Genomic DNA, 18828 nt, shown 5'->3' with positions numbered 1-18828 from the left:
TTGACCAGGCTGGTCTTGAACTTTTGGCCTCAAATGATCCGCCCACCTCGGCCTCCCAAAGTTCTGGGATTACAGGCATGAGCCACCGTGCCTGGCCCCAGGCAGTGTCTTAGAACCCACATATAAAAACACTAATAAGACACATTGCTTTTTTCTTTTTCTTTTTTTTTTTTTTTGAGATGAAGTCTCACCCTATCGCCCAGGCTGGAGTGCAGTGGTGTCATCATGGTTTACTGTACCCTCAACCTCCTGGGCTCAAGTGATCCTCCCACCTCAGCCTCCCAAGTAACTGGGACCACAGGTGTGTGCCACCATGCCCCATGCCCCATTAATTTTTATATATTTACTTATTTATAGAGATGGGGTCTCCGTATGTTGCCCAGGCTGGTCTTAAACTCCTGGGCTCAAGTGATCTTTCTGCCTCAGTCTCCCAAAGTGCTGGGATTACAGGTATGAGCTGCTCTGCCTGGGCAAGCACATTCCTTGACCGCAAAGAGACTATACTTTATTAGGGGAAATAGACATAGTTAAATAATTATCATGTAATAATTATTAACATAATTAACTGTAATAATAGAGATATGCTAAAGGTATGATGCAGACACGGAAGGGACATCTGATCATATTGGGGGAGACCAGAAAAGACCTCATTTGTTGTTATAATCAGTAAGAGGTAGGCAGGTAAAGGGAAGTTTGATGATAGTGGAGGAGGCTGCTTAAGAGCACAACGTGAATGAATGCACAGAGAAATAAAATGGTCTAAGAAGTTGACTAAACTGGAGAGCAAGGAAGGGGCTAGATTATAGAAGGATTTGTGGGACATCCTTAGGAGTTTGGACTTTGTACTCTGTGTAGGTGGTTAGATGCCACTGAAGGGTTTTAAATAAGGGAGCAACATTGCTATAACTGCTTTCAAAAGAGTGATCTGTCTCTACAGTCTGGAAGATGGTTTGATGGGGGGCATAACTGGAGGCCAGGAGTGCAGGTATGAGATATGTAATGAATAGGTGGAAGATATGGGGCTGAATAGCCAGAGCAGTGGTGGTAGGAATGAGGATAGGAGAGGAGAAATTTGGCAATTATTTGGGAGATTAAATTGTCTGGATCTGTTGATTACGTTTGGGATTAAGGGAGAAGAAGGCCTCTAGGATGCTTTCTCATTTAGTTCTGAGTGACTGCATGAATGGTATTTTCACCCCACTTCCAAAGAAGAGAAGTGGAGGGGCAGATTTTGTCAGGAGGTATAATGAATTCTGTTATTGACAAGTTCAGATGCTCAACTGTGGAGACATTTTTATAGTGATTCTTGCTGTTTTTGCTGCAAGACATAGCCATGAGATTGTTTTACTACGAGGCGAACTAAAGTTACATTGGGATTCTGGAAGTAACCCACTTAATAATATTGCATAACATCCAGACCAAAGAGACTAATTGAGATTTCACCAGCAATGAGGGGTGGTACTGCGTCTATTACAGTCTTTTAAGTTAGCCACTTGCTTATGTGAGATTTGATTAGATAAAACTAGTGGTATAGAATTATGTAGCCAATATATGGCTATCCGATCACTTTCTAAAACAAATTTATATCATGGTTTTGAATAAATTAAATGATCTGTGCCTCAGTTTCTTTATTTGTAAAAAGGGAGATGATACTAATTGCCATCTATCACAAAAAGTCTTGGAAGATTATTCAGGTAGCACAATTAATTACATGTTAATAATTTTGATTACAGTGAATGAAATTACTGTTTTAGTCATTCTTTGCTTTCTGGATGTCACTCCTTTGGAAATAATTCCTGGTCCCATGGTGGCGACAGTTCCCAAAGGGACTGAAAGAATCTCTGTCATCTTGGTAATTTGCGAAAACTGATTGTAACAGTTATTTTTCTGATTGAACACGTGAAATATATTTTGTTGAAAGTGTTTTATGACTGCAATGTGACAAAAATCTGAAAACGACAACTTCCTGCAGTTTGGTCAGACCGAGATTTTAAAAATAAAGCACTGAATTTAAACCCAACATTGGTTACCACCTGTTACTGAGAAGTCTTTCAAAATTAAACCTCTATATTTAGAGAAAGTAATACTTGCACTGGTTTAAGATAACTAGGTTCTAAAATTTTGTTATGTTTATTTTTAGGTGATTGCTCATGCTTTTCACCAAATGTAAAAACGTAGTAAACTCATTGTAGGGCTCTTGAGGGGAATTGTAGTAATTGCAAAGCATTAGCTACTTAACCATAAACAAACTTGAAACTATTTTTTCTTTCAGTTCAAAACAGAAACAATTTCTTGAAAACTACTTTTTAAAAATGGGTATAATTTACATGATTTATACCCCCAAATCTACATCTTGCCGTAAGAATTCTATTAAGTATCATATATTCTAATTCCTTTGCAGCAGCTGTTTTAAGCAGTTGTCTAGTATCATCTGTCTTCTGTTGAGATCAGTAGTCTATAGATAGAAGAATCCCTAGAGTTTGAAATAATAAGTTCTCTTATAGGGGGAAAAGTGTATACTGTATTTTTCCCCTTTAATCTCTCACTGATAATACTGAATTTCTTGTGTTCTTAGTGACTTTATGCCTAATATGGGGTACAGAAATGTTTTAATAATAAAATTGATTGAAAATGCTGACTTTCTTTAGTATCAGTTTCTTTAATTTGTTTTTTGGAGACGGAGTCTCACTCTGTTGCCCAGGCTGGAGAGTGCAGTGGTGCAATCTCGGCTCAGTGCAACCTCCGCCTCCCAGGCTCAAGCAGTGCTCCCCAATGTCAGCCTCCCAAGTAACTGCGACTAAGGCATACATCACTACACCTAGCTAATTTTTGTATTTTTTGTAGAGACAGAGTTTCACCTTATTGCCCAGGCTGGTCTCAAACTCCTGGGCTTAAGGGATCCAACCGCCTTGGCCTCCCAAAGTGCTGGGATTATAGGCATGAGCCACAGTGCCTGGCCTTGTGTCAGTTTTGAATAGTCCAGCGGTCCCAGTGACTTTGTTAGTAACTTCTTTAAAATTGGTTATTATTAGGCTGGGTGCCGTGTCTTATGCCTGTCCTAGCACTTTAGGAAGTCAAGGCAGGAGGATCACTTGAGCTCAGGAGTTTGAGACCAGCCTGGGCAACATGGTGAGACCTCATCTCTTAAAAAAAAAAAAAAAAAAAAGGGATCATTATTAGTGTTTGTCTAGGGCTAGATGGGTTGGGGGGAAATGGGGAGTGACTGCCAGTGGGTACTGGGTTTCTTAATGTAAATGAATGAAGTTGGTTCGTATAAAGGGACTAGGAGCAGGTAGAACCATGGAGTGTATTAGAAGGGTATATGCCCTTCTAAAAGGGACAGCCACTACTCTGTTTTGGTCTACTACTTCCTTATCTAATTGCAGGCCCGATGTAACTACATCTTTTAATTTTCAGGAAAAGCAGGAACTGTATATTTTTAATTGCTCCTAATTTTTTAAACAGTACAACAAATTAAAAAAAATTTATTTATTTATTTATTTATTTATTTTTTTTTTTTTTTTGAGACGGAGTCTCGCTGTGTCTCCCAGGCTGGAGTGCAGTTGCGTGATCTCGGCTCACTGCAAGCTCCGCCTCCCGGGTTCACGCCATTCTCCCGCCTCAGCCTCCCAAGTAGCTGAGACTACAGGCGCCCGCCACGCCCGGCTAGTTTTTTGTATTTTTAGTAGAGACGGGGTTTCACCATGTTAGCCAGGATAGAAAAAAAAATTTTTTAAACACTTTGTAAGCCAGACTGCAAAATATGAAGATAATCCTTCATGGACCAAATATTATAGGCTAGATCAGCTACAGATTAGATTATCTCTATTGACCTGGCTAGCTGTAGGACTCCTTTTAAAAAGATCTTACAAAAATAAAATGTAGGACAGGCACAGTGGCTCATGCCTGTAATCCCAACACTTTGGGGGCTGAGGCAAGAGGATTGCTTGAGCCCAGGAGTTCCAGACCAGCCTGGGCAACATAGGGAGACCTCATCTCTACAAAAAATTTAAAAAATTAGTCAGGTTTGGTGCTGTGCACCTGTAGTCCCAGCTACTTGGGAGACTGAAGCAGGAGAATTGGTTGAGCCCAGGAGTTCATGACTACAGTGAGCCGTGATTGCACCACTACACTCCAGCCTGGGTGACAGAGTAAGACCCTTTCTCAAAAAAAAAAAAAGTATGTATGCATGTATAGCTTTTTTTTTTTTTTTTTTTTTATTGCTATAGGTAGATCACTGTGCCTGTTTTGTTTCAGATGCTTAGTGGGTGCATTACAGAAACTGTCTCCTGTAAATGTATAATCAGTACACTTGTAGAGAGTACTTTAACATATCTAGCCGGGCACGGTGGCTCAAGCCTGTAATCCCAGCACTTTGGGAGGCCGAGACGGGTGGATCACGAGGTCAGGAGATCGAGACCATCCTGGCTAACACGGTGAAACCCCGTCTCTACTAAAAAATACAAAAAACTAGCCAGGCGAGGTGGCGGGCGCCTGTAGTCCCAGCTACTCGGGAGGCTGAGGCAGGAGAATGGCGTGAACCCGGGAGGCGGAGCTTGCAGTGAGCTGAGATCCGGCCACTGCACTGCAGCCTGGGTGACAGAGCGAGACTCCGTCTCAAAAAAAAAAAAAAAAAAAAAAACATATCTAATTTTACTGTCAATGCCTGTATAAATTATTTCAATTTTAAACTTGAAGAAGCAGAGACCCATAGATGTTAAATAATCTGACCATGTATCACACCTGGTTCTTAGCAGAGCCTGACTGAGTCCTTGGTTTTTTTGCCTCCTAATCTAGTAATCTGCTATAATGGTTACTACTGCACAAACGCTTTGGTAGTCTAACAGATATTTGAAATAAAAATCTTATTTAACATCTTAAAATAGAAAAAATAAACCATGTAGGTATTTTGCTCCCTGTTCAATTCCATCTCCCTCCCTACAGAATAAGAATGTGTTTGGTGGCAGTGGTAGTTTAAGGGCCTCTGTTTATTGGATGTCTATGATATGTTACACCAATGCTTTAGTGTTAGTTACCTTTAAATCTAGTGACATGTCAATAATTATAGCTAATCTATTTCTAAGAAGGATGGAGGGAGGTCTTACATTACAATATGTAGCTACAAAGAAAACAGTGCATAAAAATAAAAGCACACATTTGAACAATGCAGATATAGTTAAGTACATGGAGAAGGGTCATTATCCTGGTAAGCCTGTCTAAAGAGATCTAGAGCAAAAATCCTGGGGTACAGGTAAAATAAAGCTCATTTCAGCAACATTTTGGCAACTTGAGCTCAAACATACTTAAATTTGTAGAAAGAGAAAAATTACTTTAGGTCTCCCCTTTCCCCTCCTTCCCAAGGGAGATCTGTAGCCATTTGTAGGTTATAGCCTTTTCCTTTTTTTTTTTTTTTTTTTTTTGAGACAGAGTCTCGCTCTGTCGCCCAGGCTGGAGTGCAGTGGCCGGATCTCAGCTCACTGCAAGCTCCGCCTCCTGGGTTTACGCCATTCTCCTGCCTCAGCCTCCGAGTAGCTGGGATTGCAGGCGCCCGCCACCTCACCCGGCTAGTTTTTTGTATTTTTTTTAGTAGAGACGGGGTTTCACCGGGTTAGCCAGGATGGTCTCGATCTCCTGACCTTGTGATCCACCCGTCTCGGCTTCCCAAAGTGCTGGGATTACAGGCTTGAGCCACCGCACCCGGCCCCTTTTCCTTTTTTTCCTTTTTTTTTTTTTTTTTGAGAAGGAGTTTGATTTTTGTCACCCAGGCTGGAGTGCAATGGCGCAATCTTGGCTTACTACAACCTCCGCCTCCTGGATTCAAGAGATTATCTTGCCTTAGCCTCCTGAGTAACTGGGATTACAGGTGCCCACCACCATGCCCAGCTCATTTTTGTATTTTAGTAGAGATGGGGGTTTCACCATGTTGGCCAGGCTGGTCTCGAACTCCTGACCTCAGGTCATCCGCTTGCCTCTGCCTCCCAAAGTGCTGGGATTACAGACACGAGCCACTGTGCCCAGCTGGTTATAGCCTGTTTATTTTCTTGTTGTTGTTGTTGTTGTTGTTGTTGAAAACATTTTATTGAAAAATTGTACAAATAAGTTCTTGGTTTGATAGCAACAAAGGCTCATGTTCCCCCTTCCCTCCCCATCTTTGAAAAACTAAAAAAGAAAGAAACAAAAACAAAAAGTTCATCCCCATGGTACCATTCTTGACCAGAGTCTGCCCAGAAGCCCGTTCTGTGATCTCTTTCTCGATCTGCCTCACTGGGGCCAGGTGATTCTGGGGATGCCTGGTCCCAGGGGCTGCAGCACCTAGTTTTGTAGTTGGGAGAGACTGCGATAGAGCTGGGGAGGCGGCTGAGGTGTTTTAGTGTCACAAGAAGAGGGCTGGCTGACACCCCTAGCTCAATTTGGTCTCACAGTTGAGAAGGTACTTGGCTATAAATATGAACGCTGATTGAGGCAGGCTTGATCTGGGACTTTGAGGGCAGGCAGGATGACTATGGCCCAGGTCCCACAGGATGTGGAGTTTCTGGGCTCAGCATCATGGTATTTGGGGCCCATGTCCAAGTGGAATAAATTCTAGCTGGGAAGGTCCATTCAAGCACACGGGAACCCTGGTTTGTTTTTCCACCCCCACCCTATAGAGTATCCAAGGCTGGTACCTCACCTCCCCCGCAACCCCAGTAGCACCCATGTGTCTCAGAAGCCTTCAGCTGCCTCCTGCTATCCTGTGTGCACCCTGAGGCCCTACAACTCATCTCGCATCTTGTCAACCTTAGGCTGGACTGGGCGACCAGTGAACAGCAGGGAGCCGCTCTGGGTGTCCCACACCAGGAAGATGAAGGGGTGGTCAGAGTAGAACAGCTTGGGGCTGCGCAGCTCCTCGTGCCCATAGATGTCCTGGTCAAAGGGGTTGCCATTTGTGTCCAACTCAAAGGCGGTGGTGTGGAACACGCTGGCCAGGTACAGATCCTTCTTGCGTGGCATATGTGACAAGTTTGCCTTGTTCTTGTCAATGGCCTCAGTTAGGCCAAGCCCAGACAGGTGTTTCTGCCGGTCATGGGAACCTCCACCACACCCTTGGGCAGGGAGATGGCGACAGCCTTCTGCATCTTCCCTATCCAGATCTTCAGCTGCTCTTTGGTTAGCGGCTTTTCAAGGCCTCGAGGGGCTCCACGTGGTGGGGCATGAGGGTGATGAGGCTAGAGAGCTTGTGGTCTGGGGCATCTCCATGATTTGCAGCTTTTCCTTCTCGTTGTCATAGTAGTTGTAGAGGCCTTTCTGGTGCATCATCATGACAACCACGGTATAGGACCGAGTCATCATGAAGCCACGGTTGTCCACCATCTTGTGGTAGAATTTCTCATCCCCGTGTGACTTGAAGAACATGGCGTTGACAAGTAGGGCGCCGTCCGTGCAGTCCACGTCCTTGGTGACCTCAGGCAGCTTGCCGTCGGTGGTCTGCGTGGCCCACTCGTTGATGGACTGCAGCGCGCTGCGCTTGTCGTGGAAGTTGATCTTGGAGTGCTCGCAGTTGTAGAGCTGCTTGCTGCTGCGCACGAAGTCATCAGCGAAGCTCACTGAGCTGGGTCCCTACAGGCGGCTGCCCAACTTCCAAGTCACGTTTCGCGCGGTGGAGTTGCTGAGTGAGCGCAGCGGCTCGCGTGCACCTCCTCGTCGCGCAGCTGCTCGGTGCTCAGCACTGCCTTGGCCTGCGACGCCGTGGTCGCCTGGCCGCCCAGCGATACAAGCTCCAGCGACGAGGCCACCTCAACGGGCGACACTAAGATGTTCTCCACCGCCTGGTCCTTGGCCATGGCCTGGTACAGGCTGAAGGCCGGGCCGGCGCTGCGTTTGGCCAGCGTGGCTGCCTTAGGGTTCAGCTTCTCCACGGTGCCAGGAGCTGCTGTGGCTGCAGGTTTCTTCACCTCGGTCGCCAAGGCCACCGCCAGGAGGCAGAAGGAGCTGAGGAGTGGGAGGGAGCGCATGGCTGGGAGGTGGTTTGCATGCACCACGGTGGACCTGTGAGGGCTGGGTCGGGCTGGGTTGGGCTGGGCTGGCGCTGAGACGAGAGTCTTGCTCTGGAGCCATGACACGATTCTACTCTTCTATAGCCTATTTCTATGTAAGTTTTACAACTTATAGCTGAGGGTTACCTATATGTTCATTATTCATGTCTTTTTTTTAGGGGCGGGGTCTCACTATGTTGCCCAGGCTGCATTATTCATATATTTATCTTGTTAAACCACCGGCTTTAGACTTGTTTGTTCTTCTCCCTAATTTTCTAATCAGGCTTCTACATGTTGAGGAAAGGATTCTTAAAGCAATCCTTTGCTCCCATGCTCCCCTAAGTACTGAAAAATAAATCCAATAATACAATTTGAATTAAAAAATTAAGATTTTAAGGGTATGGTAGTATCCCCCCTTATTCGAGGAGGATGTTCCAAGACCCCTGGTGGATACCTGAAACCATGGATAGTACCAACCCCTATTATAGGTTATGCTTTTTCCTAAGTCTAGAACTTTCATTCTTTCACTTAAAGGAAGCACTGTGGCTTCTCTTTGGCATGTCTGAATTGCCAACATTACTACTCTTTTGCGTTGGGGCCATTATTTAAGTAAAATAAGGGTTACGTAAACATAAGCATTGCAATACCCTACAGTTGATCTGGTAACCAGAATGGCTACTAAGTGACTGATGAGTGGGCAGTTTATGCAGTGTGGATAGGCTGGACAGTGGGATGATTCACATTCCAGGAAGCGGGAGCCGGTATTGTGAGAGATTTTAATTGTGCTACTCAGAATGGTGCACAATTTAAATCTTACAAATGTTCCTTTCTGGAATTTTTCACTTAATATTTTTGGACTGGTTGCTGAACCGGAGGACAGGTACTACTATAACTTACATTGAAATTGTCAATCTAAAAACAACCAGTAAATAGCACTTTTTTTTTTTTTTTTTTTTTAAGACAGAGCCTCCCTCTGTTGCCCAGGCTGGAGTGCAGTGGTGCGGTCTCGGCTCACTGCAACCTCTGCCTCCTGGCGTCAAGTGATTCTCCTACCTCAGCCTCCAGAGTAGCTGGGATTACAGGCGCGTCCTGCCATGCCTGGCCAATTTTTTTTTTTTTTTCTTTTGAGACAGTTTTGCTCTTGTTGCCCAGGCTGGAGTGCAATGGCACAATCTCGGCTCACCACAACCTCCGCCTCCTGGGTTCAAGTGATTCTCCTGCCTCAGCCTCCCAAGTAGCTGGGATTACGGGTGCCCGCCAACCACGCCCAGCTAATTGTTTTGTATTTTTAGTAGAGACAGCGTTTCACTATGTTTGCCAGGCTGGTCTTGAACTCCTGACCTCAGGCAGTCCACCTTTCTCAACTTCCCAGAGTGCTGGGATTACAGGCATTAGCCACCGTGCTCAGCCGCCTGGCCAATTTTTGTATTTTTATTTTTATTTATTTATTTTTTTTGAGACGGAGTCTCGCTCTGTTGCCCAGGATGGAGTGCAGTGGCCGGATCTCGGCTCACTGCAAGCTCCGCCTCCCGGGTTCACGCCGTTCTCCTGCCTCAGCCTCCCGAGTAGCTGGGACTACAGGCGCCCGCCACCTCGCCCGGCTAGTTTTTTGTATTTTTTAGTAGAGATAGGGTTTCACCGTGTTAGCCAGGATGGTCTCGATCTCCTGACCTCGTGATCCACCCGTCTCGGCCTCCCAAAGTGCTGGGATTACAGGCTTGAGCCACCGCGCCCGGCCTGAAACAAATTTTTAATAGAGACAGGGGTTTCACCATGCTGGCCAGGCTGGTCTCGAACTCCTGACTTCGTGATCCACTCGCCTCTGCCTCCCAAAGTGCTGGGATTACAGGTGTGAGCCACTGCACCCAGCCAGAAAGCACTATTTTTACTTTAAGAGTTTGCTTCGAGTTTTTAAAATGGAATTCTGACTTAACAATGAATATTTTTTACATAAAGCATCTAAGATAGTGCTTGGCATAAAATATAACTCAGTACATTTTAGTTTAATCAGATCATCAAAGTAGTATGAATGTGGACTATCTGCTGGCATAATGGAATTAGCCTTTTACATAAAATGCTTTTTTAAACCATATGAAGTGTTCAGAGTGAAGTTGGTAACAATATTGTGGATATTCGGTTTCTTAAAGTTGTAAGGACCCTGAGGATGTTGCCATTAATTTGGGTGATGGTACTTGTAAAGAATTAGGAAACTCAGAGAAAATGGCTCTATGGCCACATAAGCAGGTGTCATGGAATCTTTTAATCACTTGGTCGCCTTGGGCAAAACAGTAGAGATAATGGACTTTTCTTTTTTTTTTTTTTAAAGAGTCTTGCTCTATTGCCAGACTGGAGTGCAATGGCACAATCTCGGCTTACTGCACCCTTCACCTCCTAGGTTCAAGTGCCTCAGCCTCCTGAGTAGCTGGGATTACAGGCACATGCCGCCACACCCAGCTAATTTTTGTATTTTTAGTAGAGACAGGGTTTCACCATGTTGGCCAGGATGGTCTCGATCTCCTGACCTCGTGTTCCACCCGCCTTGGCCTCCCAAAGTGCTGGGATTACAGGCATGAGCCACCAGGCCCAGCCGATAATGGAACACTTCTAAATTTTTTTTTTTTTTTTAAGACAGAGTCTCGCGCTCTCACCCAGGTTGGAGTGCAATGGCACAATCTCAGCTCACTGCACCCTCTGCTTCCTGGATTCAAGTGATTCTCCTGCTTCAGCGTCCTGAGTAGCTGGGATTGCAGGCGTGCGCCACCATGCCTGAGTAATTGTTGCGTTTTTAGTAGAGACGGGTTTCGTCATGTTGGCCAGGCTGTTCTCAAACTCCTGACCTCAAGTGATCCGCCAGGTTTGGCCTCCCAAAGTGCTGGGATTACAGGCATGAGCCACTGTGCCTGGCCCATTTCTAAATATTTTAAACGAACAGAATCTAAGCAGATACTGTTCACTTAAAATATTTGTCGTGGCCGGGCGTGATGGCTCAAGCCTGTAATCCCAGCACTTTGGGAGGCCGAGACGGGCGGATCACGAGGTCAGGAGATCGAAACCATCCTGGCGAACACAGTGAAACCCCGTCTCTACTAAAAAATACAAAAAACTAGCTGGGCGAGGTGGCGGGCGCCTGTAGTCCCAGCTACTCAGGAGGCTGAGTCAGAAGAATGGCGGAAACCCGGGAGGCGGAGCTTGCAGTGAGCTGAGATCCGGCCACTGCGCTCCAGCCAGGGCGACAGAGAGAGACTCCGTCTCAAAAAAAAAAAAAAAAAAAAAAATTGGTGCTCACCTATCTAGCACAGTACTTGACTGAGTGGGATCATATTGCTTTTGTCTTTAATAATTCACACAGTAGTACAAGGCAGAACCATCTTATATTATCTCTGGAACAAGACTGGCAATAAATTTTTAAAAAATGAGTATGTATATCATAAATGCCCTATCAGTTTTATCACCAAAACTCTGCAGGAGTTTAGAGAGAAGTCACATTTCCCTGGGGTAATTAAGCTAGTCAACAAATATTTATGATAGTATGAATTGTTTTTTATGCCTGTAACAAATAGCATATGAGAATGTTTATGTTAAAATAAAACATAGATTGCAATATAGTTATGAGTACAGTGTTATATACAATTTTTTTTTTTTTTTTTTTTTTTTGAGACGGAGTCTCACTCTGTCACCCAGGCTGGAGTGCAGTGGCTGGATCTCAGCTCACTGCAAGCTCCGCCTCCCGAGTTCACGCCATTCTCCTGCCTCAGCCTCCCGAGCAGCTGGGACTACAGGTACCCGCCACCTCGCCCGGCTAATTTTTTTGTATTTTTTTAGTAGAGACGGGGTTTCACCGGGTTAGCCAGGATGGTCTCGATCTCCTGACCTCGTGATCCGCCTGTCTCGGCCTCCCAAAGTGCTGGGATTACAGGCTTGAGCCACCGCGCCCGGCCTATATACAATTTTTTAAAAGGCTAGAAAGCCATCAAAATCTTAAGAAACAATTGTATCAGGTCAATTTAGGGAGACCGAGAGGGAGGAAGGGAGGTGGAATTAGAAATATGTATAATATTTTTATTTAGAAATATATTTTTAAAATAAAAAATACAGTCACATAGTTTCATAATTTAAAAAATAAACTGTTTTAGGTCTTGCCCTGGGTGATAGAGACACCAGTGAAATAGAAATGACAATAGGAAAGGTAGTAATAACTACCAGCATTTACAAGCATACAGTAGTTTCCTTCCCATAATCACCCTCTACTACCTACTTCCCCTCACCCTTTCAAGACCACTATTATTGTGCATCCTTCAGTGATATTTTTTGTCTGATAAGCAAATATGTAGATTTATTATATATCATTTATCTCTCTGTTTTATAAACTGTTCTGTACCTTGCTTTAGTAACAATATATTGGATAGCTTTCTTTTTTAAATAATATTTTACAGTTTACTTACTCCTTGTAATTGTCTCATAGCATTTTTTCATTAAATGGACTATCATTATTTAACCAGTCTCTATTCCATGACTTTGCTATTACAAGCAGTGCTGTAATGAATAGCATTACACTTATGTCATTTTGTACTTGTATGTATTATCTGAAGGATAAGGATAAGTTCCTAGAGGTGGAATTGCTGGATCAGTGCATTTGCATTTGTAATTTTGATAGATATAAATCAGCGGCATACAATCATAATTACCTAGGGAACTTTTCCGAAGTTCTTATGTCTGCCCTTCCTAAAACCTGGGAGTTATTTCTGGTTGTTTTGTGGTTTTCTATAGATCTGGGATGGGGCTCAGGTATCTATATATTTTAAAGTGTCTAAACTGGGCTGGGCATGGTGGCTTATGCCTGTAACCCCCAGCACTTTGGGAGTCTGAGGTGGGTGGATCACTCGAGGTCAGGAGTTCAAGACGAGCCTGGCCAACATGGTGAAACCTCCTCTCTACTAAAAATACAAAAAAAAATAGCCAAGCATGGTGGCACGCACCTGTAAATCCCAGCTACTCAGGAGGCTGAGGCAGGAGAATTGCTTGAACCTGGAGGTAGAAGTTGCAGTGACCCAAGATACCACCACTGCACTACAGCCTGGGCAACAGAGCGAGACTCCATCTCAAAAAAACAAAACAAAACAAAAACCAAATCTACCACAAATAGAAAAGGCCAGGATTAGTTTAGGATGTGTTACTCAGCCCATTTAGCCTTTTAGCCTAAGTAGTATTTCCCCCAAAGCTAATTATTCAAGGTTCTTTGATTATCTTTATTACCTTACCCTCTACTTTTTCTCTATTTCTGCTAGATAGAAGATCAAATATAAATTAAAGTGAAAACAGGAAAGTTTTACCACTAGTTACCTAACTGAATTTTTGAAAACTCTGAATTATAAAACCATTTTAAAAAAGAAAATGTAGTGTATTTACTTTTGGATATTCTCATGAACTTGATTAACAGCGATATAGAGAGCTCAGGATCCTGACTTTAATAATAGACTAGGATTATGTGTTTTTACCACATTATGTGTTAGTATTCAATTAAGTATCTCGATGTTAAAAATTTTTAAAAACATTTAAATGTACAACTATTAAAAATCTTGACCTTAGTATTAATTTCCTGGGTAAATTATTTGATTCATATTCTGTACAGATAGAGATCGATGACCACCTTTTGGAATGATCTGAAATCCTGAATTGGTTGATGCCAAATTGATGATGTCTTCACTTCCATTTAACTAACTTTTGCCAGTACTCAGCAAATACAAATGCTATCTTCCTTTGAGTTACATTAGTTTATAATCCTCTGTGGTATGCCATTTAATTCTACTTTTCATTCTGAAAGAGTTCTTAGGCCCTGCTCATTATTCATGGGAAACAGTTGTGCAGCATGCCTTGACATTAAGTTGAGCATCTAAAATTAGTCCTGCTACAATCAGTTGTTGGGAACAAGGTTTCAATAGTTGTGGCATGTGTTAAGTAGACATTGCAAGGTTGGAAGGAACTCCCTAGAAATAAGTAAGTTATGTGTTATGTACGTGTTCATTTGTGTATCTGTGTGTATATATATATATAATGGAAGGTCTCTTTTTATTAAGCAAATTAACAAATTATGTGTTACCACAAATTCTTCATGTGCAATACAAAGCATCTTTGTTCATGCACTATGCTATTTAATTAATAATTTCACTAGAAAAATATGTTTGTTGAGAACTTGACAGATAAAACATTTTTTGCATGTTTGTGGTTTTGTGGTTTTCATTTTTTTAAATAAATAATTGTATTGCATATACTCTATTTCAAGCGAATGGCTTTTCTTTCTCTCTTCAGAGTTTATAGAAACCTATTCACCAAAATGGCATCCTGGTTATATGAATGTCTTTGTGAAGCTGAACTTGCACAGTATTATTCTCATTTCACTGCCCTTGGCCTTCAGAAAATAGATGAATTAGCCAAGATTACAATGAAAGACTACTCCAAATTAGGAGTCCATGACATGAACGACCGCAAACGTCTCTTCCAACTTATCAAAATTATTAAGATTATGCAAGAAGAAGATAAAGCAGTCAGTATCCCAGAGCGTCATCTTCAGACAAGCAGCCTGCGCATCAAGTCTCAGGAATTAAGATCTGGCCCTCGCAGACAACTGAATTTTGATTCTCCTGCTGACAATAAAGACACAAATGCCAGCAATGATGGGTTTGAAATGTGCAGTTTATCAGATTTCTCTGCATATGAACAGAAGTCCACTTACGTAAAAGTGCTAGAACACACGCTACCAGATGATTCCCAGTACCATACAAAAACAGGAATTATGAATGCCACAGCTGGTGATTCCTATGTGCAAACAGAAATCAGCACTTCACTCTTTTCACCAAATTACTTTTCTCCAATACTGGGGGATTGTGATATTCCCATTATTCAAAGAATCTCTCATGTTTCAGGGTATAACTATGGAATCCCTCATTCTTGTATCAGGTAATACATTTTATCTTTCTTTCTTTTGAGGGAAAGTAGCCTTAGGCAAGGGCAGGCCTCTCCTTCATGTCCAGCAGACAGCATCTACTCCTTATTTACAGTAAATGAATATAACAGAAATTATCATGAACAGCTTTTGCATCAATAATAGGAATACCTGGATGTGGGAAAATTAATGAGAAATTGGGAACTTTCTAGGTGGGAGAAAGATGATATTGTTCATGTACATCAAAACAGCTGCGACTTGCCAGGATCTGTAGCAGACTTGTTTCTATTATTTATTATAGCGTAACATGATACATCTAGTACATCCGTGAAAGTAAAATAGTTAACCCTTCTACAATAGAGAAAAAAATTACACAATCCACAGAACTTTTTTAAGGTTATCAAATTCACTTAACCCAACCAGGAGACTTAAAGATGCTTTGTTAAAAACAAGGGCATGTAGTTTAATTAAGTAGGTCTTTGGAGCAGTTAGTTCACCTGCACACATTGAAATACGATCCTGATTTTGAGTGCTTTCTATAGTTTCAACCCTGGAAAAAACAATTTTGGTGGTTACAAACAGTAAGACATTGTAGGTGGAGATTAAAGTTTGAGAGTCAGGGTGACAATAAGTTATTTTCACCTAGTGCTTCGAGTTAGAGTTTGAAATAAGGTCCCTAAGAGGTGAAATAACAAGTAATCCCTACTACTAACAATGGTATAGTAGGAAATATGTTCTTGTAAAAAAAAAAAAAAAATTCCTTGTTTTATTTTAAATGTTATGTATGTTAGTTATGGGAAAATAAAATTCATTCTTGAGCCATATTTTCTTTTTAAAAATACTATTATTCATACCTTAAGATAAAGTATTTGTATCTGGTCTTACATTGGCTAAGGTTTCAGAAGATCTCATAATCAGTTCTTTACTCCATAAAAATAGAAGACTCAGTTTAAACAGTAAAAATATCTTTAATAATTTGAAATATATCAGTGAATTTTTATAATATTTCTGGAAACATTTTGTTTGGTCTAGGAGATCACAGAGCATGTAATACTGTTTTCTTCTTTTAATTCTGAGAGGAATAGATTGTTCCTTGACTATGAAGGCAGATTGTTGCTATTCTGTTGGTTACCTCAGTGGTAAAGGAGTAAATACTTTCTTTTTTTTTTTTTCGAGATGGAGTCTCACACTGTCGCCCAGGCTGGAGTGCAGTGGCGCGATCTTGGCTCACTGCAAGCTCCGCCTCCCAGGTTCACGCCATTCTGCCTCAGCCTCCCGAGTAGCTGGGACTATAGGCGCCCGCCACCATGCCTGGCTAATTTTTTGTATTTTTAGTAGAGATGGGGTTTCAGCATGGTAGCCAGGATGGTCTCAATCTCCTGACCTTGTGATCCGCCCACCTCTGCCTCCCAAAGTGCTGGGATTACAGGCGTGAGCCACTGCGCCCGGCCTATTTTCTTGAATATTACTTTTTTATTGAATAATACATAAAAATCTAAATTGGAATTACTTATAAATAAAAATACCGCTTTGCATTATTTAAAAACATCAAGGATAGGATGGATATTTTAGTTTAACCATTACCATTTCATTTATTTGACTCTTTGTTTGTTTGTTTGTTTTATAGAGACAGGGTCTTGCTCTGTTACCAAGGCTGGAGTGCAGTGGTGCAGTATTGCCCACTGCAGCATCAAACTCCTGAGGTCAAGCGATCCTCCTGCTGCAGCCACCCAGGTAGCTAGGACTACAGGTACACACTACTGTCCCCAGCTAATTTTTTAATTTTTTGTAGAGATGGGGATCTCACTATGTTACCCAGGCTGGTCTTGAACTCCTGACCTCAAGTGATCCTCCCACCTAAGCTTCCCAAAGCACTGGGATTACAGGTGAGAGCCACTCCACCCTGCCCAAACTGAGCTTTTTAGAAAACATGCATGTCTTTTTGCCCCTTGAACTTGAAAACTATGGGCCTTTTGTTCATATGAGTCATCCTTGAGCCCTGGGCAATTTTAAAAAGGACTAAACATTTTCTGTCCTGTTTGATCAACTTTATATGATTAGGTTATTGATATCCAACAACTAAAGATTTTAACACAAAACCCTTATTAAAATGATGCATTAGGCCAGGTGCAGTGGCTCACACCTGTAATCCCAGCACTTTGGAGTCCAAGCCAGGTGGATCGCCTGAGGTCAGGAGTTCAAGACCAGCCTGGCCAACATGGCTAAACCCTATCTCTACTAAAAATACAAAAATTAGCTGGGCGTCATGGCAGGTGCCTATAATCCCAGCTATTCTAAAGGCTGAGGTAGGAGAATTGCTTGAACCCAGGAGGCAGAGGTTGCAGTGAGCCAAGATTGTGCCACTGTACTCCAGCCTGGGTGACACAGCGAGACTCTGTCTCAAAAATAAAAAAAAATTTTAAAAATTAAAATTTTTCATTTTTGATGAGCACAGTGGCTCATGCCTGTAATCCTGGCATTTTGGGAGGCCAAGGCAGGCAGATTGCTTGAGTCCAGGAGTTCGAGGCCAGCCTGGGCAACATGGTGAGACCCTGGCTCTACAAAAATTAGCCAGGCATGGTGGTGTGCACCTGTAGTTCCAGCTACTATTGGCTGAAGTGGGAGGATGGCTTCAGCCCAGGAGGTTGAGGCTGCAGTGAGCTGTGCTCACACCACTGCACTCCAGTCTCGGTGATAGAGCAAGACCCTGTCTCAAAACAAAACAAAACAAAAAATTCTGTTTTCTTGTGAAAAATCAAACATATGCAAAAGAAGAAAAAATAGAACACTGAATCCCAATATGTCCGTCATCCAGTTTCTTTTTCTTTTTCTTTTTTTTAAGACAGAGTCATGCTCTGTTGCCCAGGCTGAAATGCAATGGCACTATCTCACCTGTGAGCTCCACCTCCTGGGTTTAAGTGAGCACATCCGGCTAAGTTTTATATTTTTAGTAGAGATGGGGTTTCACCACGTTGGCCAGGCTGGTCTCGAACTCCTGACCTCAAGTGATCTGCTCGCCTCAGCCTCTCAAAGTGCCAGGATTACAGGCGTGAGGCACTGCACCTGGCCCATCGTCTAGTTTTAATGATTGTCAAGATTTTCCCACGGTACCTCAAAATGGTACATTTCATTCTTTATTCCACCTGCAGTTTCATGCAAAAATGATGCATTTTAAAGTCACTAAATGTTGGTTAAGAAAATAAAATTTGCTTTAAAACATGCCATAAAAGTAGTGCTTTATGCATTATATTAGAAAATTATTTGCTGTTTTTTTTTTTTTTTAACCAATTCAGATCCCAGTAAAAAAATAATTTTCCAGGCTGGGCGTGATGGCTCATGCTTGTAATCCCAGCACTTTGAGAGGCCAAAGTGGGAGGATTGCTTGAGGCCATAAGTTCAAGACCAGCCTGGGCAAGATAGTGGGACCCTGTCCCTACAAAAATTACAAAAATTAGCCAGCTATGGTGGTGTATGCCTATAGTCCTAGCTACTCGGGAGGCTAAGGTAGAATTGCTTGAACCCAGGAGGTCGAGGCTGCAATGAGCCGTGGTTATGCCAATGCATTCCAGCCTCCATGACAGAAATTTTTTTTCAGCAGCCAGTTGGAGGGCTAAGAAAATCAGAATTGATGTGAAACAATTGTATAAAATAGTATCCTATATAAGATCTCTTAGGGGTTTTTTTGTTTGTTGATTGGTTTTTGTTGTTCTGTTTTTTTATGTTTTTGCAGGGGAAGAGGTGGAGTAGGGTGGGGATGGAGATAGAAGAACTTTCTCAGGGTTGACCCTTTACTTTGTAACTTTAAGAAATATATTATGCCTAATATACAGCAAAATGTACCGATACTTTGACCTGTTAAGTAATCTTGTCCTATTA

The 18828-nt window shown here is 42.4% G+C and overlaps 1 protein-coding gene and 1 pseudogene across 6 annotated transcripts in view; one reads left to right on the top strand and one right to left on the bottom strand.

Moving 5' to 3' along the window:
• LOC105485681 (kinesin family member 24) overlaps positions 1-18828 on the top strand; it is a 77059-nt gene that overhangs the window by 3977 nt on the left and 54254 nt on the right. For 4 of the 6 annotated variants that reach the window (XM_011748039.3, XM_011748040.3, XM_011748038.3 and 1 more), the window contains exon 2: positions 14319-14966. In XM_011748039.3, the coding sequence (XP_011746341.2) occupies positions 14344-14966 (623 nt within the window). In that variant the 5' untranslated portion in view covers positions 14319-14343. Of the gene's footprint in view, positions 1-13773; positions 14007-14318; positions 14967-16590; positions 16687-18828 lie in introns of those variants that run through there. The other 2 variants (XM_011748042.3, XM_071077923.1) reach the window with 2 other exon arrangements.
• LOC105485680 (serpin H1 pseudogene) lies at positions 6751-8026 on the bottom strand (annotated as a pseudogene).

The sequence above is a fragment of the Macaca nemestrina genome, chromosome 14, assembly GCF_043159975.1.
Source record: "Macaca nemestrina isolate mMacNem1 chromosome 14, mMacNem.hap1, whole genome shotgun sequence".
In the NCBI taxonomy this organism is placed as follows: domain Eukaryota; kingdom Metazoa; phylum Chordata; class Mammalia; order Primates; family Cercopithecidae; genus Macaca; species Macaca nemestrina.
The sequence above is the reverse complement of the archived record's forward strand: the minus strand, read 5'-3'. Positions and strand labels throughout refer to the sequence as shown.